The following is a 25,200-nucleotide window of genomic DNA, read 5'->3' as shown; positions in this document are numbered from 1 at the left end:
CCCAATACGCTTGGACTGCGCAGACACCTAGGGGAATACCCTGCACGTGTGGGCTCCCCCCCACACCACCATGTATAAGGCAAAGTTCACGGAAGGAGCCCAAGGACAGCACAGGTGCATGTAGGATGACAGGTGTCCATCTCTTCCCCGGCCTCTCCCAGCACCGGGCCCACAGCAGGCACTCAAGGGAGTTTATGGACTGTGGGGCTGACATCCCTTTTGTCTGCATGCGTCCAGGTCTAGCTGTTTGTCCACAGCCTGTGACAGTGAGTGGACGAGCCTGGACTCTTCCCTGGGCGTTCCCTCACCCTCACGGATGGCATCCTGCAGCAGCCGCTCGCCACGAGGGGACTCGAGGGACTCAGAACGGAAAAGGCCCCTGGGCAGGGTGGGCAGGGGCATCCCACAGCTGCCATTCTCTTCCACCTGGAAATGGGTCATCTCGGCAAACAGCCCGACCTTCTCCTGCAGCAGCTCCACCAGCGCCCGGTCTTTCTGTTGCAGCTCCACTGTGGACAAGGGACAGGTGAGCACACTAGCGGGCCGAGAGGGTACCCGGAGAGCCCGCCCTGGAGGGGCAGCCGCCCCAGAGGCAGCCTTAGGGATTACGGGCCAGCGCTGGGCAGAACAGCAGGACTTAATTTTTATTTTTGGCATGTATGAAAAAGAAAAAAAAAAAAAACATTTTGAGGGGGAAAGTAACACATGCACTTCTGTTTTAAAAACAAAAGCGATAGCCAAAACCGGTTTGGCTCAGTGGATAGAGCGTCGGCCTGCGGACTGAAAGGTCCCGGGTTCGATTCCGGTCAAGGGCATGTACCTTGGTTGCGGGCACAGCCTCAGTGGGAGGTGTGCAGGAGGCAGCTGATCGATGTTTCTCTCTCATCGATGTTTCTAGCTCTCTATCCCTCTCCCTTCCTCTCTGTGAAATATCAATAAAATATATATTTAAAAAAAAAAAAAAAAAAGCGATAGCCCTGTCTGGGTAGCTCAGTCGGTTAGAGTGTAGTCCCGATACACCAAGGTTGTGGGTTCGATCCCTGGTCAGAGCACATATAAGAATCAATTGATGAATGCGTAAACAAGTTGAACAACAAATTGATGTTTCTCTCTCTCTCTCCCTCTCTCTCTCTCTCTCAAATCAATCAATAAATAAAATAAAGTAAAAATGGTTTGTGGTAGGGATTGAAGGTTGTCCACCAGTTTTCACTCTCCCCATCTTCCTTTAGTTAGAGAATGTGTACAAGTTTCATCTGGACGCATGCTACCCAGTTAGACTACATTTCCCAGCTTGATTTGCAGCTAGCCATTGCCATATGGCCAATGGGTGCGTCTTCCAGATCTGTCCTCAAAAGAAACAGGACATATTGCTGACCAGTGTGGCATGGACCCATGAACCAGGAGGTCATGGTTTGATTCCTGGTCAGGGCACATGCCCAGCTTGCAGGCTCGATCCCCATTAGGGGGCATGCAGGAGGCAGCCAGTCGATGATTCTCATCATTGATGTTTCTATCTCTCTCTCCCTCTCTCTAAAATCAATAAAAACATTAAAAAAAAAAAAAAAAAGAAATAGATATATGCCCTGGCTAGTGTGGCTCAGTTGATTAAACATCATTCCATGCACCAAAATGTTGCTGCTGTGATTCCCAGTCAGGGCACATGCCCAGGTTGCAGGTATGATCCCCAGTTGGGGTGTAAGCAGGAGGCAACCAATTAAAGTTTCTGTCTCATATTGACGTTTCTCTCTCTCTCAAATCACTAAATATATTTTTAAAAAATGGTTATAAACTCTCCTTGTTCCTTTACTCCTCCCTGCTGGCTGGAATACAGATCATGCCCCAACTAAAATAAGACCCTATAGTAAAAAGTAAGTTACTGTCTCAACCCTGGTCTTCCTAGTTCCCCTTCCCAAAGCAGCCATAAATAATAACTGATCTTTTTTGAGACATTACACACACACACACACACACACACACAAAATACATGACATATTTATCCCCATTATTTTTACACTAATGGCAGCATACACTTTACACTGTTTTAAACTTCGCTCTTTTCACTTAACAATAGGTTTTAGTTATGGATCTACAGCAGCCCTCAGCCAGCCATCTCATTGTGTGACTGTATCATAAATTATTTAACGCATTTTGTGGGTGGGACTTACTCTTGATTCGCCGCAGGTAAGCCTCATCCTCTGTCTCAATCAGGGGGAAGTCCTCTCTGGATGGGCATCTGGAAAGATAACAGGGCGGGTGGGGTTAAGGGAGGAAGCTAGGCTACAGACCAGGAATCATTCCTTTGCAAACATGTTCTATGCTTCCCTGGTATGATCCATCAGCCGCATGCTCTGGCCTCCTTCACTCTTGACCCTCCCCCTTTCTTAGCACTGATCATCTGCATTTAGTGGGATGTATTTCCCTCCCCTAAGATCACCTGGAGAGGCGGCATGGTGCAGAGGGACAACTACAGGCTTTGACATCAAGCAAATTGGGCTTAAGTCCTGGCTCCACTATTTGCCAGGTGATCGACTTTCTATTTCCTCTTTTGGAAAAATGGGAATGCTATCTTCCTTATAGGTTTTTGTTAGGATTAAATGCAATAATATAACAGTGTCTTAATAATAGCAGAGGCTCAATGAACTACAATGAATAATATTAATTATAATGTTCACAATTACAACTATTAATACCATTAATAAAGAGGCCACTGTAGATCTACGGTCAATTTGTATATTTGCATTGTTTTGCTAAAATAGGCAATTTCATAGTTTTGTATGCATTTCTGAAAAATTAGTTCAAAAGTCTAGATTGCAAAAAGTTTAAAAATAGGTTTATAGGAGGACAGGAGCTGGCTGGAGGGGGAACAAGAGGAGGAAATGGGGACATCTATAATAGTGTTAACAACGAAAAAAACAGGTTTATATATTATAAAGTGGAGAAGAATCCATTCTCTGAAAGATGAAAAAATTATAAATATCCTAATTGAGTGTAATCTTCAAGAATCCACTTTCAACATTTTACATGCACTTTACTTGACTGACTGCCTCAAATCTAATGTGTGTCCAACAGAAGCTAAAGATTTGCTGCTTTAGCCCAGTTGGCTTGGCTCAGTGGTTGAGCGTCAACCTATGAACCAGGAGGTCATGGTTTGATTCCCGATCAGAGCACATGCCCAGGTTGCAGGTTTGATCCCCAGTGTGGGGTGTGTAGGAAGCAACCGATCAATATTTCTCTCTCATCAATGTGTCTATCTCCCTCTCCCTTCCTCTCTCTTTCTCTCTAAAAACACACAACAACAAAACGCCATGTTTTTTTAAAGAAAAGATTTGCTGCTGTAGCACACTATACAATTTCCCTCTTGTCTCTCTTATATGGAGTTTGTTTATGAGACTGCTCCTCTTATCTCCAGTATCAACACTTTTATTATCTTCTTTTTCTTTTTTTTTTTAATATATTTTATTGATTTTTTACAGAGAGGAAGGAAGAGAGATAGAGAGTTAGAAACATCGATGAGAGAGAAACATCGATCAGCTGCCTCCTGCACACCTCCTACTGGGGATGTGCCCGCAACCAAGGTACATGCCCTTGACCGGAATCGAACCCGGGACCTTTCAGTCCGCAGGCTGACGCTCTATCCACTGAGCCAAACCGGTTTTGGCTTATTATCTTCTTTTTCATTCCTTTTTAGAAAACAGAGGTAAAATCCAATCCAATCCAAATAACGGCCCACTGCCTGCAGACCTAATGGTAAGGCAGCTGAAACTGGACTGCCGGCCTGGCAGGTATTCCATCACATCACAGCTCAAAACATTCCTTTGCTTGTCAGCTCAAGTTGCATTTGACAAGTGATTGGGGTTGTCATCATATGAGAACGTAAGATGACCTTCCCTGCCTTGGGCCATCTTGGCTCCCCCCAGCCTCTGCCTCCACCTCTGAACCCTGGGTTCTGATTCCAGGGGGCGCTGTGGTCCGGGGCCCCGAAGCTGCAGGTGCCCCGAGGCCACACACACACATTCACATGCACACACACACTCACTCACATGCGCACACTCTGCTGAATGACTCGGATCCAGGTGTTCCGATCATCCCGGGATGCCGTGTGGACCTCATACATCTCAGGGGGGGTCGCGCTGATCAGAAACATCCCCTTCTCCTGGTTGGCAATGTCCCGAACGATGAGATTCTGCAGTGAGATCACCGAGGGCTTGTCCTGTCGGTCAGGGGAAGGAAGAATTAAGCCTGGCAATCCTGACCCTTGGGTATCTGGATGCTCTTCAGCTCTTAGGGAATAAACAACGTGTGGAAGAGTCCACCGACAGTACAGGTTCAGAGCCCTGGCTCTGGTGCCAGCCAGAGAGGACCTAGAAGCACATGTGACCCTGGACAATTTAATTAACTTTAAGCTTTACTTCCCTCATCTACAAAAAGGGAGTATTAATAAACCAAAGACCTTGTATGCATATACGTGGACACATACAATAGGGTGGTGAAGGCCTCGGGCTGGAGAAGGTCAATGGGGAAAAAAGGGAATATGTAATACCTTCAACCATAAAGCTTTATATGTAAAAAAGGGGGGATATTAATTGGCCTTCCTCACAAGTGTACAAGTGCCTGCACACAGTAACAACACCTGTTAGTTATTCCTATTCCTTATTATTTTATTATAGTAACTAGAGGCCCGGTGCACGACATTCGTGCACTCGTGGTGGTGGTGGTGGGGCAGGGGGTCCCTCAGCTTGGCCTGCAACATCCTTAGCACAGCTGCTATGGCCGCTGTGCTCGCCAGCTATAAGCCCGGCTCAGGGCTTCTGGCTGAGCAGTGCTCCCCCTGTGGGAGCACACTGACCACCAGGGGGCAGCTCCTGTGTTGAGCGTGTGCCCCCTGGTGGTCAGTGCGTGTCATAGCGACCAGTCATTCCACTGTTCAATCAATTTGCATATTACCCTTTTATTATATAGGATGGTTACAACCATGGCTATTTCAGGGTTCTTTCGGACTCAGGTAGGAAAGCAAAAAGGACCTGAAACACTAGTCTGTGCTGGTTGAGAAAGGAGGTGGACGGTCTCACCAGGGTAGGAAAGATGTACTTCTGGTCCTTCTCTTGGAGAAACACTAGCACGTCTGTCATCAGCAGCATCAGCACATCTGGCAGGGGAACCAAGGTGGGAGAGCAGTCAGCAGGAGAGGGTCTCAGCAGCCGTTTCCTCTTTCCCAAGGACCAGGCTGGCCCCATCGGGTTAGAACTCCTGATCCCCCCTTCCTGCCTCTCTTCCCTCTGGTTGCTCCCTCCACCCATGCAGACCTCGCACCTCCCCATTCTTACAGCTCAGACTGCAAGAGGGGGGGAAATGTATGTGCTATCTATGGAGCAAAACAGCTTCTTAGGCTAGACGAGACTATCAGGGATTACCCAGCGTTTTTAAAGAAAAACCTCTGTACCCAATTGATACAGGTCTTGCTTTTAAAATATATTTTTATTGATTTCAGAGTGGAAGGAAGAGAGAGAGAGATAGAAACATCAATGATGAGAATCATTGATCGGCTGCCTCCTGCACAACTCACACTGGGGATCGAGCCCAGAACTCAACCCAGGCATGTGTGCTGACCAGGAATCGAACCGTGACCTCCTGGTTCATAGGTTGATGCTTAACCACTGAGCCACACTGGCCAGGCTATGCAGGTTTCTTAACCTGGAGTCCACAGACCCCTACAATGTCCCCTGCTGGGCTCCAGAGGCTCTGCAAACGGTCTGAAGTTGCACAAGCAACTTTGCATATGAATATAACATGTGTTTTTCTGGGTGAAAGGGTCCAGAGAATAAAAAGGATTCCCAGAGCAGAAGGGGCCACCCTTTTTCAACCTTTCAGCTCTATGTCTAACACTTAATAACATATGACCTTTTGGAATGTTGGACCTAAATTCCCCGTGCCCAGCATATTCCCACTTCTCGTTTTGTGCTGGGTAGGCAGGGGGAAAGCTGGGTTCCTTATCCATCTCTCTCTCAGTTGAACAATGCCATCTCCTTCCACTCCAGCAGGTGCCCCCTTCACGCCCCTCCTCTGCCCCACCTTCTAGGCCCTCAGATCCTATGAAGTCCTGCACTTTAAGACAGCAGCGGGAACAAAGGGCAAGTCCATAAAACGCAGATGTCATGCCCTAACCGGTTTGGCTCAGTGGATAGAGTATCGGCCTGCGGACTAAGGGGTCCCAGGTCCAATTCCGGCCAAGGGCACATGCATGGGTTGCGGGCTCGATCCCCAGTGGGGGGTGTGCAGGAGGCAGCCAATCAATGATTCTCTCTCATCATTGATGTTTCTCTCTCTCTCTCTCTCTCTCTCTCTCTCTCTCTCTCTCTCTCTCTCCCTTCCTCTCTGAAATCAATAAAAATATATTAAAAAAGAATAAATAAATAAATAAATAAATAAATAAATACTGATAAAGTCCCTGATTGGTCCATAAAGTTAACTCCAGAATGCAGACTTTCGCTGCAACAGAGACCATGCTTATTCCTCCCACTAGGTCTCACCCTGGGTGTAAAGCTGCAGAGAGATGTAAGGGCTGAATGCTTCTCCCTCTCAATCTCTGACTGCCAACGCTTGCTGGGCCTGCCGAGGTGACCACTGACCTTTGAAGCGGCCGGTCGCAGTCTTCCAGAGCAGGCAACCGTCGTGGATAAGCTTGCGCCGCAGAAGCTCCTCTCGGCCAAAGGGGCCCTTGCCCGGCACTGGTGTCTGGGCCCGAGGGTCCATGCGGTTGTAGACCTCCTGCAGGCGGGCCCCCTTCTCCAGCTCGTGCACATCCTGGTCCACATTGGACAGCAACTCCTTCACCATCCCCAGAGCTGTTGTCAGGTCCTTGCGCTCCTCCTCCATCCCTGGCACCGGGTCAGCATGAGGGATGGCTCAGCGAGCTTCACCCCAGCCTCAATGCCCTTCGAGTCATGACCCCACCTTCGGAGGCTGCCTAGGGTTCCACATCTGACTCTATCCCTTCCCTTGGTTATCCCAAGCCTTTTGTTACCCCAAATAGCCCGCCCCCCTCCTCCTCTCCCTGCAGCCTGCCTCTCACCGTGGGAATGCTGCAGGATCCGGTTAATGAGCACCGGGTACTTGGTGATGCGCTGTGTCACCAGCAGGATGCACTCCTGTACCCCATGCCGCTTCAGCACAGCCAAGCGGGTCACTTTCTACAAGGACAGAGGCAGGACTCAGGGCGAGAGTAGGGGCAGGGGGCAGGGCAACACGGAGAATGCTGGACTTGGAGCCTGCACTCCGGTGCTGGCACCAGCTTGGCCATTGACCTCATGCTGGCTTAGGTGAGCGCGTCTGGAAAATGAGATTCCCTGTGAGGACAATCAGACCAAGCAGTGGAAAGCTCCTGCCGTGCTGCCACCAGAGGCTGGCCCACAGGACTGTGAGCACCTGATCTCCACGCAGGTGCAGTACACCTGCACCAGGACGGGGGAGGCTGGGTTTGGGCCACCAGAGGAGGCTGCGTGTGGGTCCCGGAGAGGTTTGCTCACCCGGATGAACTGCTGGAACCGTTTGTCTCGAGCATATAGCTCCTTATAGAGCTTTAAGGCCTTGGTGTGGCGGCTACAGAACTCCGAGTAGGTCTTCCGCATCTGCTCAGCGCTGGGACCTGAGAACTAGAAGTTGGGGGAGCAAGGCTGGATCAGTATATCCCCCAAAGCCACACCTTACCCCCTGTATACTCTCTGGCCTCCAGCCAAACAGACTGTCTTCCTGACTCTCCAGTTCTCCCTGGCTCTACCCCCAAAATTTTTGTAGGCAAGAAATGTCCTTTCTAGCCCTGGCCAGTATGGCTCAGTTGGTTGAACATCATCCTGTGTACCAAAAGGTCACCGGTTCGATTCCCGGTCAGGGCACATGACCAGGTTGTGGGTTGAATCCCCGATTGGGGTGAGTATAGGAGGAAACCAATCAATGTTTCTCTCTCACACAGATGTTTCTCTCCTTCTCCCTTCCTCTCTCTCTAAAATCAACAAAAACATATATATATTTTTAAAAGAAATGCCCACTCCAGTCACACCGCCTTTTCTCACCTGGCTAATGAGCAGGTCACCCAAGCGAGGGATGATGAAGTTCCGGGTGCTGCCAGGGCACAGGGCCTGACGTCGGCGTTCTAACAACTGGCTGAGGAAGCGTGTGTGGATATCACTGAGCTCGTCCACACAGGGGAACAGGCCCTGGACCACACCCGGCTCCAGCTGTAGCTCTTCCAGCATCCCCGTGCGAAAGAGGCGGGTCATGATCTTCAGCGTCCGCACATGGTGCAGCTCCGTCTGGATTAGCTCTGTGTGAACAATAGGACACCTTGGCTTGGCTGCGATTGGTGGGACCTGGGTTGGGAACCTCAGAGCGCTACGTGAGGTTTGCAAGGTCCCTTCCAGGTCAACATTCTGCATTCTTATGATCTTAGGTCATTTTCTAATCATTTTTCATCTTTATGATTGTCATCTCAAGTCGTAAGCTGCTTTAGGGCAAGGACCATGTATTTGTCTACATGTCTAGGTTTCCCACAGTCCCTAGCATGAAACAGGCCCAGAGTAAAGACTAAGAATTGACTAGCATGAAGGGATAAAGACAGAGCCTTGGAGACCAACAGTCCCTAGTTGCAATCTGTGGGATGCCAGGCTGGGTCTTGGAGACCAATGGGGTAACAGGGAAGGATTTTGAGAGGTGGGGACTGGCAGAAGGACACCAATAGACAGGACCTAGTGAAGGCAGAGAAGTCTCGGGTGGTCTGGGCTCACCATAGATGACATCCTGTTGCTTCATCACCTCCTTTTTATGCTGCTGCAGGAAGCTGCTATCCACAGCAAGGCTCCAGGAATCGGCTGCAAAGTCCTTCTCATCCATCTCAAAGTCACTCATCAGCTCATTGTAGATTACCTCTGCACCTGGACATCAGTGGGGGCAGCAACTCAGAGCCAATTCCCCACGTCCTGGGTCCTTCTCTAGACCCCTTCCGGCTCTGTCATTCTGGGTCTGCCCACCAGCCCCTCATCTTCAGGTGTCCCCAGGCCCCGCATGGTCACCTTCGTCGATGAGGGACTCCACCGACAGCGTTCGGTTCCGCATGTTGAGGGAGTCTGTGGACTGGGAGAGGATCCGGCGCAGGCCCAGTGGAGACTCATCATTGAAGTGTCTGAGGGAAGTGCGGGTCGGCTGCATCACTCCAACTCCGGCAAGAGAGCCCTTCCCAGGTGCAGAACCAAAGCCGGGATCCGAGAGGCAGTCACCCCAGGTTCTCCTTACCTGTCTGACTAATTCTGAACCCAGGGATGGCAAGGACCTCTCAGCCCGCTGGTCTCCACTGACACATTCTCTGCCTACCTGGCTCTCCCTTCCCCAAGCAGAGGCTCACCCAGCAATGTTGGTGGTGGAAACACTCTTGGCTAAAGACAAGGAGGAGCGGCCTCGGCGGGAGCCCAGCAGGGACTGCCGAAAGCTGTCGGAGGGGTAGATGGCGGAGCTGGGCCGCTCCCGCGTGGTGGCTGTGGAGGGGATACCGAGCAGGCAAACGTCAAACGTGGCGCCTCCCCAGGAATCAGGCCTCCCAGGCTCCTCAACTAAAGGCAGGCCTCCTCTCCCACCCACCCTTCGCCCACTCTGATCGGAGAAAGATGCTAACAGTGATGCTGCCTTACATTTGTGCAATACTTTGAACATACAAAGAGCTTTTCTTGTCTTAACCCTTCCCCTCAACATGCCTATGAGCAAACGGGAGCTCAGAAAGGTTCTAAGTCTTGTCCGGGGTGACTCAGCCAGTGGATGAGCAGGGACTCACACCTGACTAAGCACCGTGCTCTTCCTGTTCCACCAGAGCTGTCTGAACGGACACTTGTCAGCTGCCACCAACACCCAAGTGCAGCGTAAATAATAACCATAATAATACAGGGTGTGAGCAGGTTCAGAGGGCCAGCCATCCCAAGTCCTCACCCCCCTGGGATTCTTCTGTCCTGCCCCTAAGCCCGAGAGTCTGGACATCTCACCATCTGCTTCCAATTAAGGGGAGAAAGGTGCTGCGCCAGGGAACAAATTTGAGGGGAGCAGCAGAGCCCACGGACTGAGAGGCCTGGGGCCCAGGGGCCCATGGGGGCTCCTGAACCCCCTCACTACTCACTCTTACTGCGGAGTGACACAGACTGCAAGGCAGTATTATTCTTCAGCAGTGCAGCTTTCTGTTGCTGTGAGACAGAGAGCAAGAGAGACACCAAGGACAGCTGTCACCCAAGCGGCACCCCCACAGCACAGGGCAGGAGCTGGGCAGCTGACCCCCTCGGGAGAAAGCTGGCAGGATGGCTGAAATCATCAGGGTGGCTGCGCCCAGTGCTGGGGAGCTATGTCTATAGCAACAGGCTGGCCCATTCAGGCCTGAGGTCTGGGGTGGAGGGTCTGGGCTGCCCCACGGTGAGGAGAGGCATTGAATGGGTAGGGGATGAATGAAAAAGGCATGAGGGCACCGCACACTCACTACCCTCTCCCCCAGCCCTCTGCCCTCCCTGCCATCTCACCTTCTGCTTGACCTTGGTACAGTTGGCGAGGGTGTCTTTACAGCGGTTGTGGATAGTCACATTGCAGGCTGGGAGGGTGGGGTAAAGAGGGTGAAGGGAGGGCCGGGTGGTACAGGAGGGGGCACACCCATATGCAGATACCCATCTCCCCTTGGCCACACAGTCTCAGAGACTGTCCTCCCTTCCCAGACTTCTCAACCATCACCACACCCCAGCCCCTCTCCTCCCGCCTCCTCCTTCCTTCACGCAAGAAATTAATTTAGGGGTACAGGTGTTGACCACAACTAAGTAATCAGGGCAGCAGGCAATCCTGACTCAAAGGTGACCTGAGGGGTGGACTAGAGGGAAGAAGGGGTTACTGGCTGCCACAGATGAGTTCAAGAAGCACAAAGGTGGTTGAGAATGACAGATGGAAGAGAGGACGCCCACGGAAGTGAAGATGGCACAGGAGCAGCTGGGATGGGGACTAGGGGCCGAGGGGAGAAATTAACATTCCCTGAGCGTCTAGTCAATGTCCCAGCTTTATGTGGTCCTAGCAACCCTTTGCGGTAGACTCAGTTATCCTTGTTTTCCAGATGATGAACCTGGCCTAACGAGGTTAGTTCATCTGCCAGAGATCATATAGCTAGAGGGAGAGCTGGGATTTCAACTCAGGTGTGCCTGAGCTCAAAAGCTGTGCTCTTCCCATTGAACCACACGCCTGCCCATGAACTCTGGCTAGGCCCACGCAGTGTGAGGGCCGATAGACCCAGTGGTAGAGTGGAGCTGGGCCCAGCCCTGCCCTTCCCTCCACTGCTTGCCTCTGCACTGCTCAGCTCTGCACGCTCTGCCTCCAGTCAATCTGCCTTCTTCCAGGCTCAGGAGTCCTGTTCTCTAACTAAGGCGAACCTGCAGCGCTCACACTCCATCTGCTTCTCCCCGTCACCCACCCCACACACCTTCCATGGGGTAGGAGAGGAGAGGAAAGGAGAACAGCCAAGCCGAGCACTGGAACCACTGGCTGTCCCTTTCCCCTGACATGCCCTCAGCCCCTGTTCCTCTCCAGCTTCCCCTCCTCCATCTAACAACACCGGAAATTCTGCTAACTCCTTCAGACAATACCCAGCACCACGCTCACTTCCACAAATACAAGGCAAGCAGGGTGGTGCAGGGGGGCAGACAGAAGTGGGGGCAGGGGCTGCCCCCACCCTCCAGGAGCTCCCTTCTCCTATATCCCTAGCACCCAGTGTCTCTGGAGCGAACCTCCGCTTTCCACCTGCTCTCAAAATAGCACTTGCAGGCTGCCCGCCTCACCAGTTCCCCTAGCAACAAGCTCTGGATTGGGAATTTTGTCAGGTCTTTAGAGGAATTTAGATTGGGGTTCCCTCCTCATCCTCATAACTCAAAGTAGAGCATCGAGGAAACAGTGGTCCTTTCTGGGGTTCCTTCCCCAGTTCCTGAGAGATTTAGGGCTACAGCCGTTGTCCCACTAACCAGCAGCAGGTCCCAATACCTCAGGCCTGCTCTGATCACAAGCAGCTTTTTGCCATAAATTGGGGGTGGGGGGGTGGAACAAGGCAGGAGCCCTCTGCATAGGCATTTTGGAGAAGGAAGAGTTATACTTCCTAAATACAGGGCTACCTTCAGATGCAGGTGGAAGTCAGGACTTCTCACCCTCACCCCCCAAAACACACACATCCTTGCTGTGTGCCCTCTTGCCACCGTGCAGTCAGTCAGACCAGAATGTGAGACAGAGGGTCCTAAGCCCATCTTCTGCTTCAAGCTGCAGAGATTTCAGGCCCCACCCACAGTCGATAGAAAGGGAGTGGCAAGGGGCCCCCGGAGTCCTGAACGTCCAGTTCTGCCCAGAAGATAGGCAGAGCCAGCTGCAAGTTCAGTAGCTTGCCACCAAGCTCCCCTCGCCTGCCCCCACCTGCCCTCACATGCATTCCTGCTCCTTCTCCAATCAGTTCCCCAGCTGTTCAGGGAGCCGGGGACACCCAGAGGACGACAGCTGCACTGGGAGCCATCCTCGTCCCCCCTCCCCCACGTTCCCAGAGAGTCCTGCTTGTGCCATAGTCCGACTGCCACCACCCCTCGGTGGGAGGAAAAGGAGCAAGGGACCAAGGATCTGGCCCTGGCATTTGGACCCAGCTGGGGCTCTGTGTGGAGAGTGACCCCGATGGATCCAGAGCAGAAAGGACAGGTGGAAAGATGCGAGTCAGAGTGACATTCAGGGTCCAACTTACTTGGGCAGATGAGGGCCTCCTTGGCCGTGATGCTCTTGTTACAGGCATAGCACATGGTCATGCCCGAAACGGAGATGGTGGTGAAGAGGTGCCCGTTGGTATAGCGAGCATCCTTGGCTTCCTTCATCTTCTCCTTTTCCCGGGTCTGTGGAAGGAGGGAGAGAAACACTAAGGGAGGCTGGAAAACGCCAGAGAGCCGGCCGAGTCCAGAGAGACAGGCCAGGGAGGAGTCCTGCCTAGGGATGCCGGAAAGACACCACCGCCTAGAGCAGAGCCTCTGCAGCTCTCTAGGAATGGCCAGCCCAGCCCCGGGGACCTAGCTGGCCCTGACCTACCTGGCCTCTGCGGCTCGGCTGCCTCCGGTTGCCACTCATCTCCCTGGTCTAGACCTTGGCGTCCTCACTCTACCTTCCAGCCCTAGCTCTGCTCGCCCCCAAGCTGCTGAGCTCTCTTCTCTGTGCCAGAGGAATATGCGCAGAGAGGAGGGGAGAGCAGGCGAAGCAGAGGATGCCAGCTCACCAGCGCTTTCAGATCTATGGGAGTTAGCTCCTCTTATAACCATGACAACCAGTGTTGGAGTCACTGTCTCTGTGGCAGTCACAGTTGGGGGGGGGGGGGGAGGAGAATCCCCTTATTAGATTGGCTGAAGGGGGCAGAATGCCTCCACTGCCACCCCCAACCCAGAGTCAGGGTCCCAAACCTCTGACTCTTCCACACACACTCAGCCAAATACACTGGGCCCGTAGGCTAACCCCGAGGTAGGAGGAGCCTGGTTTTGGCCTTGGGTCACTCCTCCTCTAGCTCTAAGGAAGGAAACTCGGCTGGCTAGGTGTCATTCCTGGCAGGAAGTCTCTCCTGCAGTCTAACTTTTATCCTTCTCATACAACCCTCCAAAACCTAGGATGGCTCCCTCTATTCCTCCTCACCCAATTAGTCTCTCCTATCCTAGGAAGTTCCTTCTGACATCTACCCTCCATCCTCCAGCTGTAACATCAGTTCTTCCGGCTCTGAGATGGGGCACACTGCGAGCCCTCCCTCAAAACCTCAGAGGCTGGCTGTTCCCATCTCTGCTCTCTCCTCCCACTCCCCTCTGACCTCTGAACCCCTTTTCTGACCCCTCAAGCCACTGAGCTTCCTGAAAGCCTGAGAAGGTGAGGAGATGGGATACCATCCTTCCCGCCTGCTCCAGGGCCTTCTGCAGCAGCCACTCTCGGAGGAAGGAGAGCAGGAACAGGAGTTAGGACCACTCTCTGCTTCCTAGCCCCTCAGAACCTAGTGGATCATTTGCTGAAGCTGAGGGTATGAGCCCCAAGTTGGACAGTGGGGGTGGGGGTGGGGGGCCCTGGGACAGAGAATTAGAGCTCAGGGGAGAGCCCTCAGTCTGGACCTTAGGCCTGAGCCTGAGTCCAAACACTCCCAGCTCCTGCCACACTAGCAGTTAAGCGGTGGGGGAAGGGCAGAGACGCAGATCTGGTGCTTAGGGTAGAAAAGGGAAGTGTGGATGGGCTGAGTCAACACCACAGGGGCCAGAGGGCACTGGGCCACAATGCCCTAGCATGTCTCCAGACTTCCTGGTGGCCCGGATCCTTCTTTCTCCTGCCTCCCTTCAGAGCTCCAGGTTTGTCTGATGGGCAGAGACCAGAGGTCTTAAGGTCACTTCCTACCCAGATCTTCCATTTTTCTTTGCTCCTTTCCTCTCCTCCTCTTTTTTCTCTTCCTGTCTCCTGGTCTCCTTTCCATCCCATGCCCCACCCGCCCCTCCTCTTCCACTTCTGCCTTCTCCCTCTTATCCTGGCTTCTCCTCCACTGGCCTTGGCCACCCCTCACCTCCTCCTCCTCCACCTAGGCCAGGGTCTCAGCTCTAACTCTAGCTCCAATGTTCCAGGCCTCCCTTTCTTTATTCTGGTACCCACCTACCGGGACCACTAGAAAATTCTTCCTTTGGTCTAACCTCCATCTGCCTGCTCTATGGAAGATAAAATCCTGCTCTGAATAACAACCTTATAGGACCTCAAAGGCCAAGTCCAAATATCTTTCTCACTGTCATACACTCTGTTCTCTCCTCCTTTCCTGCCCTCCCAGGCTTCTCTATGACACAAATAAAAAGTCTGAGGACTTACTATGTTTGACTTAAAAGCAAGCAAACAATATTGAATGTCAATTGTAATTGAAATACTTTTCATAAAAGCAAGCAAAAAATGAATATTAATGTAATAATCATATTAAAAAGAGCAACATGTCTAAATCAAGTCAATTCCAGAACAGGCAATGGTACAGATCTGCCCTAATGATGCTACCACTCTCCCTCCCCTCACCAGAGTGTCTTCCACTCTTATGCCTTCAGGAGCACTCACCTGGGAAGGAGGAGGGAGAGGACTGGGGCTGCCAGAGAATGGGGTCTCTAGTGACCCACCCTCTCTGGCATCATTGCCCCATAGACAACCCAGGTATTCTGTGCCCAGGCTTCCTTCTTGACTTCCCAATACTCACCCTCTCTCCAAGTGACCCCCTCTCTAGGTGGGCCAGCAGCGGGCAGCAGCCACAGCAACAGCACATCCCAACATGGGCACTGCCCAGCAGCAAGCGGCCCTGGCACTGCCTAGCGCTATTGTCTTGGAGGCAGACTCTGCCCGCCCCAGGGCTTAGGCTGGTGGGGATAGGAGGACACAGGGCCTGCTCACCAGGGGTGCCTGCTCCAGAGAGGAGTGAATGGTTTGTTTGGTTCTTTGTCCTACTCTTTTCCAGGTATTCTTATGATAATCACATTGGTCTCCCATTTACCCACCCCCCAACAGGCAGCCCTTCACCTCCACACCCCATTCTGTCCACCAAGAAAAGGGCCCATTCCTCCATAATCTACAACACCCACCACCAACACTCAGAGACCATTCCTGCTTGATTCAGTGCTCTGCTGCCCCGTATCTAGAGTCATTCTTTCTCATAAACCCACACGTGAAGTCTTTCTTGCTACACAGCCTTCATCTACACCACTGCTACATCAAGGATAAAGTGAATAAAGCACCCAACACAATGGCTGGTATACAACAGGCACTCAATACATGTTTGGAAAGAAGGAAGCAAGGAAAGAAGGAAAGAAAGGAAGGATAGACGGACGGATGGACACCAAGACAAAGGGTGCCAGCAACACCCTCACCCCTGCTCTAGGGGCCTTCATTCCTTATCAGAGGTTCAAAGCCTCCAGTCTCCTCTCCTTATCTCTCCTTTTCTTTCTTCCTGGAGGGTTCCCAGCTCTTCTCTCCTCTTATTTCCTTTAAACTTAGACCTAGAGCCCAGAAGGCCAACCCAACTCTTCCTTCATTGTCATCCCAGGACTTGGTCACTTTGCGGGGGAGAAAAGACGAGGTGAATAGCAGAGGGCACTGTGGCTGGTTGCCCAAAAACTCAAAGGCAGCAGCTGTCTTCCCACTTCTCTGACTCTGTCTCCCAGGCTGAGAGAAGAGGAAAACAGTAACATCCATGAAGGACAAGGCAATGTCAAAGCCTGGACCTTGGCTTCCTGTGCTCCCAGCGGGCAACAGGGGCTGGCTGGAGCCTCTCCAAGGCAAAGCCTAAGCTCTCAGCTGTCCTTGCTCCTCCATCGGGTACATCCAAACCAAGAGCTCTGGGGGAGTCACGTGGCACTCAACCACCTCTGCTCCAGCTGCAACTGGCAGCAGCCCCTTCCCCAAGATGGTGAGGCCTCTGTCCAGACCCGCCGTATGGTGACCCTGGAGGATTCCACTGGGATTGGAGTCATCTGTGGTTCGACCCCTAGCCGGCAAGGGTGCAGAGTCATAGGTTGTGAAGGGCAGTGAGTCATGGGAATGAGCTCTAGGGTTGGGAAATGAGACAGGGGGTTCCTGGCCATGGGACTGAGAAGAGAGTTTGGGATGGTCTCAGCCAGGCTCTGTCCCTTTATGACTTTCCAGGGACAAGATAAAGGAGGCCGAGGAGAAGGCAGCTAACGGAAATACTAACGCCAAAGCCAGGCACATAGCACAAAGAGATATCACTGAGTACACAAAGGCACTTAATAAATGCTTGCTTGATGAATGAGGATGAAACACTGGACAGTTGGGGTGGGCACACTGGTGAAGCAAAAGAGGGGTGCTAAGGGTCATCGGGAATAAAATCAAGCTAGGGACCCTGAGACCCAGACATCCTGGACCCCCGCCTGCCCCCTACCCGGCCACACCTGTCGGGTCAGAGAGAAACCAGCAGAGGGAGGGGGAGTGATGCAGACAGACGGGCATTTGTGAAGCGAACAATAGCTGTGCCAGGACTCCCTGCCCTCCTGGCACAGGGCAGGCTGGTGGAGCTGGGAGGGGGCAGCTGCTGCCTGCAGGCCCCCTCCCCCAAGGAGATATAAACAAACCCAGAAAGGTCTAGCCAGCTCCTCTCAGTCGTTTCTCTTATCAGCCCCAGGAACCCCAACCAATCTGCTCACACAAGCTCCTGGACAACACTTCAAACCAGAGACTGAAGCTAAGAACAGAAAAGCTTCCTCAAGTCCAGAGCACGAGCCTCCTACTTTGGTGACCACCATTCAAAGCAATAAACCAGAGCATCTGGGGATAGACAGACAGACAGATACATACATATACCCCAATACAGGCCACGTACATGCATGGGACTCATACGTTCTGATCTGACCCTTCCCTGATTCCAAGGTCAGGGATCCAGGAGAGCCAGAGGGACTGAGATCAGAGAGAGCCCTCTTTAAACCCCTTGGTCAGCCCCAGCAGATTCTACTCTAGGCTCATCCAACTCCCCTGCTGTCCTGTGACTTCCCTAAGCTTCCCGCTCCCTTCCCCCCTCCTCCCCTCCCCCTCCCCCTCAGCTCTTTCCCTAACCTAGAATCTTTTCCTATGCCCCCCAAAGCTTCCGCCTCCTGGGGATCCCCAACTCTTCAACATTCCCCCAAACTGCCACCCCTCTCAGCCCCATCCTGGGCTCACCCAGCCTTCCTCTGCGGCTCCACTCCAGCACACAAAGCCAGCCACCTCTCCATTATTCAGGACAAAGAAACAGCCTTTCTTCTTTTTCCCCACTCCACCTGCCTGCCACACTCCAATGCTGGGGTCCTAGAGATTCCAAGGAGACCCCCTCCCGGCTCCACACCCATCCCTGGATCTCTGGACCCTAAGCAGGAAAAGACCCTTTGCTAGCTCCTAAGCAGGAAAAGACCCTTTGTTCTGAGAGGCGTGCAGGTATAAAGGTTAGGGTTTGGGGGAGGAGAAAAGGAAGGGGGCACTAAAGTGAGAAAGGAGACCTCTGGGTTTGGGGCCTGTGGAGGTAGGAAGTAGAGCAGAGAGAATTGAGGGGGTGGAGGGCTGAAGACAGCCTGAAAGAATAAAAATGGACTGGAAAGAAAAAAAAGAAGCATGGGGAGGGGAAGCCACACAGAAAGACTGTGAGAATGAGAAGTAAAAAGGGCAGGTTTGACTTAAATTTCTCCTACCACGAGGTCCTGGGGAGCAAGGAAAGGAATGGGGCGGAGGTGAGGGTCAGGGCTTAGCTTTGAGCTATTCCCCAAATGGGTAGCAGGAGAGACCATCTTCCTCAAATAATTTCATTTCCACAGGCCCCTCTCTACTTCCCACCACAGTATAAAAAGAAAAGAGACAGCTGGCGTGCTTGGGGGAGGGGGGGGAGAGGGGATCCAGGGTTTGTTGGCTAAGAACCAACTCCCCCCTTCTGTAACCACAGCTTTCCGGAGGTGGCCCTCCTCTTCCGACCAGCCCAAACTGACAAGTTCCAGTGGCCTCTTTGCCCTCAAAAATCTACCCCCTCAGACCCCCACACCCCACTGTCCAGCCAGATTCCCAACACCCCCCACCACGGCCACCCCAGGATAGAAAGAGCCGAGCGTCTAGGTTCCCAGGTCCCCCTCCCCACCCTCCAACCAACAAACAGCCCGCGTGAGGGCCAGGTATCTGCCCCCCAGCGCCTCCCAATAATGGAAAGAGGACCCCCAGTATCTATCCTCCCAGAAGCCCTCTCTGTACCCCCTCTCCCCCATGGCTTTCCTTTTTAGGGTGGAACCAAATTTCCGTGGTTTCAAAAAGCTCTCCACCCCCCCTTGGCTCTACTCCAGGGTCTCAGCTAAAACGGTTGAAAAATAAACACAGACTTTCAGAGCAGGGGCCTGGCCTGGCACAGGCCGCCCCACCGTTCACCGCACTTCAGCCACCTCTCCCAGCCCTCAGTTTGTCTTAAGCCCTACTCCCGTTGTTTTCCTGTTAGCAGACTCTTATCCCAACCCGCTAAGGAAACGTTCCAGGGTGGAATCTTGCCCAACTTAGCCTCCAGACAGGTAGGCAGGGAGGAGCTAGGAGTGGGTGGGTTCCCACCGTCCTTGCGGCTCCCGGCTCCCGAAGGGTACGGCTTCCTTGCCTGAAGAGGGGGTGGGGGGATGATCAGCATAGGGTGGGAGCCAGGGGCAGGGCACTGGGGTCCTGGGGTGAGAGAGAAGCCAAAGATTAAACCAGTTATGGGCTGCATCCTGGCCTCTCTGAGAAGGGCTCCCGTGTAGGTACCCTGCGTGGCTGGGAGGTGCTGACTGCATGCACCCCCTTCCTCCTAGCTCTCACTTATTCATCTACGAGTCAGCTTCATCACTTCCTGGGGTCTGGCTGTGCAGAGGTCATGGCCTTTGGGAGTGGGCCTGGGTACAAAGACAGGGATAAAGGATACTTGGAAAGGAGTGGCCAAGAGCTCATGATGGAGGTGGGAGAGAGGATAATTACACACCCAGACGCTTTAAATGCTTGGTAAACATCCCCAGACGAAGAAGTAAGGGAGCTGGGAGAGGGGGAGAGGGACAAAGGGGGCGCAGTGCCCAGCGGGTCAGTGTAAGGGTTCCAGGTTTGTGAGAACAAGGAGTTTGGAAGCTGGTGGGGCAGACAGGGATAGGGGACCCTGCGGGAACAGGGGTGCTCAGGGCCCCTAAGGATGGAGGAAAGGATCCCAGCTACACAAAGACCTCTGCTCCCTTCACCTGAGCGAGACCGCTAGGGGGAAATACGCCGCCCCTGACCCCAGCCACCCTCCCAGCAGAGAGAACTGAATCACAGCTGGAAAGTCCATTTGCGAGGGGGAGCTGACTTTTGTCTAGGAGGGTGGCGTTAGAGGTGACGGTGGGAGGAAGCCGGGAAACTACCCCCTCCCACTCCTTCCCGCCCCCTCTGCCGGATGGCGGGACAAAGGGGGAACAACCAAGCCCGCGACTGCGGGGTGTGGGGACGCCGAGCGACGGCGGTGGGAGCCAGGCGGAGGGGGTACCACCGAGCTCTCGCCACCCCCACCCTGATACACACCCTCCTCCAGCTCTGTCCCTTACCCGAATAACTTTCTTTCGGGAGGCCCCAAACACCCGGTCCGCTGGATCCGAGGCCACCGACACAGGTCCGCGCTCTCCCCAGACCCCAGCGTGGAGGTGGAGGTGGAGCGAGGTCTGTCTCCTGCCCCCACCCCCTCCCCAATTACCCAGTCCCCACCCACCCAGCCCGCCCCCTGCCCGGGGGGGGGGGGGGATGCTCCCCCGATTTCGGTAAGGGAAGACGGGGCGGGGGTTGGAGGGTGCCCTGAGGACAGGGGTGGAGGGGAGGGGTCGCAAAGCCCACCTTGCTCGCCAGCTCTTTGCTCCGGTCGATACGCGCCCGCGTGAGGGATTCGATCCGAGACATAATCCCCCGATGAGGGGGCGCCCGAGGGACACTTTGGGGCCCAGGCGTCCAGCTATTGTGGGGGTGGAGGGGGACGGGCTGCCCCGCACGCGTAGCTCTGGGGACAGGAAGTCGGACTCCCCTCGCAGCACCGGCGCCAGTTCCTCAAACCAGAGTCTCCACCCCCCGCCCAGGCGCAGGAAGGGGGAGGCGGGGCAGAGCAGGGCGGGTGCCCCCAGCACCAACTGCTGGGTCTCGGCTGGGGCAGCTCAGAGAAGGGAGCGGGTTTCCACCGACAAGTTGAGGGTCCCCTCCAGCGCCGGGAACGTCCTCTAGCCCCAGAGGTCCGCCTCTGAGCTGTCGTCTTCCAAAAAGCCGCCCCTGCCCACCCCGCAGCCCAGTCCCAGCCCAGGTCCTCCCTCCGTCCTCCATCCTCCATCCTCCCGGGCTGCAGGGCTCAGAGACCCCAGGCCTGAGGGTCCCCAGATCCCCAGGGAACCGGCCACCAGTCCCTCCCCGGCCCTCGGCCCTTCAAAGCAAACAGGCCGGAGATGACAGACTCCCTGACAATTGGGTGTCGGGGTGGAGAGAGGGCGGGGAAGTCCAAGGGGAACTGGAGGCTGGGTGTTTAGAGGGCGTGAAGGAGACGATTCACCTCCGGAGGACAGAGGGGAGAGGGGAGCATTCTTCTGCAAGCTCCACCCCTCTGCGGCCTTCCTGACCCACTGGGTCCATTCACCTCCCCTCGTACCTCCGCCCCTGCCAAATACTTGAGGGTGGAGAGGAATTCACTACCTGAAAGCTCAGAAGCTAAGGAAGTCCTTCCTTGTGTCTAGTTCTCACTGTTGCCAGTTAGGCCAGAACCAGAAGACCAGAAACCAGCTTGCGCCAGTCAGGGGCAGCTGGGGTATGGCCAGTCTCGCCACAAGAAGGGGGGAGGGGCACCAGCCCTTGAGGCACCCTCCACCTTTGGTGAGCTTCCTGCTCCTGGGAAAGTTCCTCCCGCACTCGCTAGCTACACCCACTCACGTTGCAGCTCATTTCTGCCTCCTAGGGTCTCCCACCTCTCTGGAGAAACCAGAAGCATGGGTTGCCCTGGGACAGAGCATCCCCTGTTTGCAGAGTCCTGAGCAATTCTAGTCCCAAAAGGTGTGGGGGAAGGAGGGAGGAAGGCCAACCCAGATTAGCGGCTCCCTGGCCTTGCTGGCTGGGCAGTAGGGCAGCTGCAGGTTTCAAGTCCAACTCAGCACTCTTGTAGGTGCCAATTTCAGCTTCTGCCACTATTTCGGGCTCCACTGCCTCACCACTGGCTGAGATGGTTGGGCTCCTCACCCACAGCACCACCCCCACTGTGCGCCTCTGCTTCCCCTCCTGCCTAGCAACTCCTTCACCTCCTTCCTCACCCATTCCCCTGTTAGGATCCTTATATAGCAAAGACCAGAAAACAGGAGAGGAAGGAACCATGCCTGTTCTAGACTGAATAGAAAGCAGAAAGGACTTCTCCAGGGCCATGAGAGAAGCTGATTCCTCCAGGAGTGCACTTGCAGGGGAGACCTCCTGAAAGGTCCTAGGAACTCCCCTAAATCAGTAGTCCAGAGGCTCCCAGGCTCAGAACCCCAGCTTCACTTACCCCCACCCCAGTGGGCAGCCAAGGCTGAAGAATGTGCTAAGTTTAGCCCAGTCGTCATGGCTCAGTGGTTGAACATCAGCCTATGAACCAGGAGATCACGTTCCATTCCCGGTCAGGGCACATGCCTGGGCTGCAGGCTTGATCCTCAATGTGGAGGGTAAGAGGCAGCCGATCAATGATTTTTCTCTCATCATTGATGTTTCTATCTCTTTCACCCTCTCCCTTCATCTCTAAAATCAAGAAAAAATATTTTACAAATAAATAAATAAGCCATAACCGGTTTGGCTCAGTGGATAGAACGTTGGCCTGTGGACTCAAGGGTCCCAGGTTCGATTCCGGTCAAGAGCATGTACCTTGGTTGCGGGCACATCCCCAGGAGGGGGTGTGCAGGAGGCAGCTGATCGATGTTTCTCTCTCATCAATGTTTCAAACTCTCCATCCTTCTCCCTTCCTCTCTGTGAGAAAATCAATAAAATATATTAATAAATAAATAAATAAATAAATAAATAAAAATAAAAGTGGCCACTATCTTCTTTAGCTCATTTAACCTAACAGGTGTGCCCCCACATTTCATGGGTGGGAAGACCATCTAGGGAAGAACCTGGTTGTTAGAGTCCGAGTCATGGCCAGGAAGTGAACAGATGGAGCCACAGGGATACCTGGGCCCAAGCACTCCAGTGCCCAGGGGGAAGCTTGCTTTTCTTTCTTTCTTTCTTTCTTTTTTTTTTTTTTAATATATTTTATTGATTTTTACAGAGAGGAAGGGAGAGGGATAGAGGGTTAGAAACATCGATGAGAGAGAAATATCAATCAGCTGCCTCCTGCACACCTCCCACTGGAGATGTGCCCACAACCAAGGTACATGCCCTTGACTGGAATCGAACCTGGGACCCTTCAGTCCGCAGGCCAACGCTCTATCCACTGAGCCAAACCGGTTAGGGCGGAAGCTTGCTTTTCTTTCTTTTTTTTTTTTTTAAATATATTTTATTGATATTTCACAGAGAGGAAGGGAGAGGGATAGAGAGCCAGAAACATCGATGAGAGAGAAACATCGATCAGCTGCCTCCTGCACACCTCCCACCGGGGATGTGCCGGCAACCAAGGTACATGCCCCTGACCGGCATCGAACCCAGGACCCTTCAGTCCGCAGGCCGACGCTCTATCCACTGAGCCAAACCGGTTTCGGCTTGCTTTTCTTATTATTACTCTGGACCGTGCATTCTGGGAGGGATGATTAAGACATAATTGACTCCAGTGGCCATCCATCAGAAGACGGCAGAAGAAGGAAAAAGAGGGGATAAACTGTTACGTTAGCTGTACTGACAAGCAGAGGCAATTTAGGCTCTAAGTTATCTTGCCTGAGAAATGGAGATTAAAATATTTATCTTTCCCAGGATGTTATAAGAATTAAATAAGTTGACCTCTGGAAAAGCCTTTTGTCAGCCTACAATGCTAGTCAAGTAGGAAGGAATAAGCCACTTCCTTCTCTCACTGCTTGACTGAGCTTCTCTCCAGCCCCTCCCCTGATGTTTACCTGCTTACAGCCCCTTATCCTGAGCTGGGAGGAAGGGGAAGAAGAGATTCGGTGAAGCAGACACACACATTTATGAGGGTGGAAGGAAAATGGACCAGATGACAGAGAGGGAAACAGGACCACAGGACCAGAGGCCGCGGTGAGGAAAGGCCACATGGGACAATGTCCTCATGTACTCTGGTGCTTTCCTGCTGCCTGTCTGGACTCCAAAGTCTCTGCCCACATTCCCCTTCACTGGGTTACTCAACCCGTCACCAAACTGCTAGGTCAAGAGTGGACAAATAACTGCAGGAAAAGAGGGTGATTCTGCCAGCAGACCCTAACACCCTGAACTGAGCCAGAGAGCCTGTGGGAAATGGGACTCAGACCCAAGGCCTCATGTTTGCTTTGTTCCTTAAAGAGCTCTGCTCCCCCATGGAGAGGACAGGCCTCACTGCCCTGCCTCCCTCCCCTACCCCCAGCTGTAGGATCCCCCCACGCCCCTTCTCAGATTACTTGGTCTCAAGCCTCAACTCCCCACTTTGGCCTGTAGTGAGAAGGTGCTAACAACCTGGCTTTGTCTCTGTCTTCCCTGTCCACCCAGAGGAAGGGGAATCTTGGCTAAAAGGCTGTGGGTGGGGCCAGAAGGAGCCTGGACAGCCTTCCTAGGTGAGACTCCTATGACTCTTCCAAGTTTATAGGTGATGACCGCTCTGGGGTGTCTCTCAATGCTCAGGAGCCACCTTCGGTTGGAAAGTACATATATAATTGGGGAGGCCACCAGAAGAAAAGGGGGGTGGCCTGAGAATGAAGGAAGTGGATACGAATTCCAGCAGCAGGCAGAGCTCCCCGTTTCACCAGAGCCCAGAGGTTGGTAATAAGAAAGAGAGCAATGTGCCTTCCCCTGCCCAGGGCTGGACCTGCACAAGGCCTTCCATGGACAATGTGCACATCCTTCCATATCATCTACCGTCCTGGCTGCCTCTTTGCCTGTAGTCTAATTTCAGCTCCTGCTGCTGCCATATCCACCTATAAAATTATGAATTTTAAAACATTTCATAAATGCTAATACTCCATGAAGAAGTAACGAGTAGACCTAGCTGGTTTGGCTCAGTGGATAGAGCATCAGCCTCGGACTGAAGGGTCCTGGGTTCGATTCTGCTCAAGGGCACATACCGGGATTGCAGGCTCGATCCCCAGTGCAGGGGTGTGCAGGAAACAGCTAATCAATGATTCTCTCTCATCATTGATGTTTCTATCTCTCTCTCCCTCTCCCTTCCTCTCTGAAATCAATAAAAATATATTTTAAAAAATGAAGTAGAGTGTTGCTGTAACTATTATTATTATGCCCAATGGTTATGGTTTCTGCTGCCCACCTCTTAGCTATGTGAGGCCTAAAGAAAAGGAGGGCTAGTCCACCCTGCAGCTGCTGAGGCTCTTGGCTGTCTCTTCCAGCTGTCCACAGCTGGCTGCTAAGCTGCAGCCACGGGGAAAACAGGAAAGGCGATCTACTGGAATATAGGAGGAAGGCTGGGAGAGATAGAATGTGTTCCCTTAAAACTTGAACATTGCCCCGAGTCTCTGTCTCCCAGGGGTGGGGAGGAAGGGAGCTGGAGGGGCA

At 53.1% G+C, this 25,200-nt stretch overlaps 1 protein-coding gene across 12 annotated transcripts in view; it reads right to left on the bottom strand.

Moving 5' to 3' along the window:
• ARHGEF2 (Rho/Rac guanine nucleotide exchange factor 2) overlaps positions 1-25,200 on the bottom strand; it is a 37,831-nt gene that overhangs the window by 4,405 nt on the left and 8,226 nt on the right. For 2 of the 12 annotated variants that reach the window (XM_080647494.1, XM_080647501.1), the window contains 14 exons: positions 12,770-12,914; positions 10,542-10,609; positions 10,151-10,214; positions 9,392-9,521; positions 9,063-9,172; positions 8,778-8,924; positions 8,067-8,317; positions 7,524-7,649; positions 7,070-7,187; positions 6,627-6,875; positions 5,070-5,146; positions 4,041-4,210; positions 2,166-2,233; positions 309-509 (listed from right to left, as the gene is read on the bottom strand). In XM_080647494.1, the coding sequence (XP_080503620.1) occupies positions 309-509; positions 2,166-2,233; positions 4,041-4,210; positions 5,070-5,146; positions 6,627-6,875; positions 7,070-7,187; positions 7,524-7,649; positions 8,067-8,317; positions 8,778-8,924; positions 9,063-9,172; positions 9,392-9,521; positions 10,151-10,214; positions 10,542-10,609; positions 12,770-12,914 (1,924 nt within the window). Of the gene's footprint in view, positions 1-308; positions 510-2,165; positions 2,234-4,040; positions 4,211-5,069; positions 5,147-6,626; positions 6,876-7,069; positions 7,188-7,523; positions 7,650-8,066; positions 8,318-8,777; positions 8,925-9,062; positions 9,173-9,391; positions 9,522-10,150; positions 10,215-10,541; positions 10,610-12,769; positions 12,915-13,104; positions 13,234-15,123; positions 15,227-15,259; positions 15,387-20,111; positions 20,186-20,394; positions 20,598-25,200 lie in introns of those variants that run through there. The other 10 variants (XM_080647499.1, XM_080647502.1, XM_080647498.1 and 7 more) reach the window with 10 other exon arrangements.

Source organism: Plecotus auritus, assembly GCF_963455305.1.
Source record: "Plecotus auritus genome assembly, chromosome: 12".
Taxonomy (NCBI): domain Eukaryota; kingdom Metazoa; phylum Chordata; class Mammalia; order Chiroptera; family Vespertilionidae; genus Plecotus; species Plecotus auritus.
Note: the sequence above shows the minus strand (reverse complement) of the source record. Positions and strands in the feature narration are given on the sequence as shown.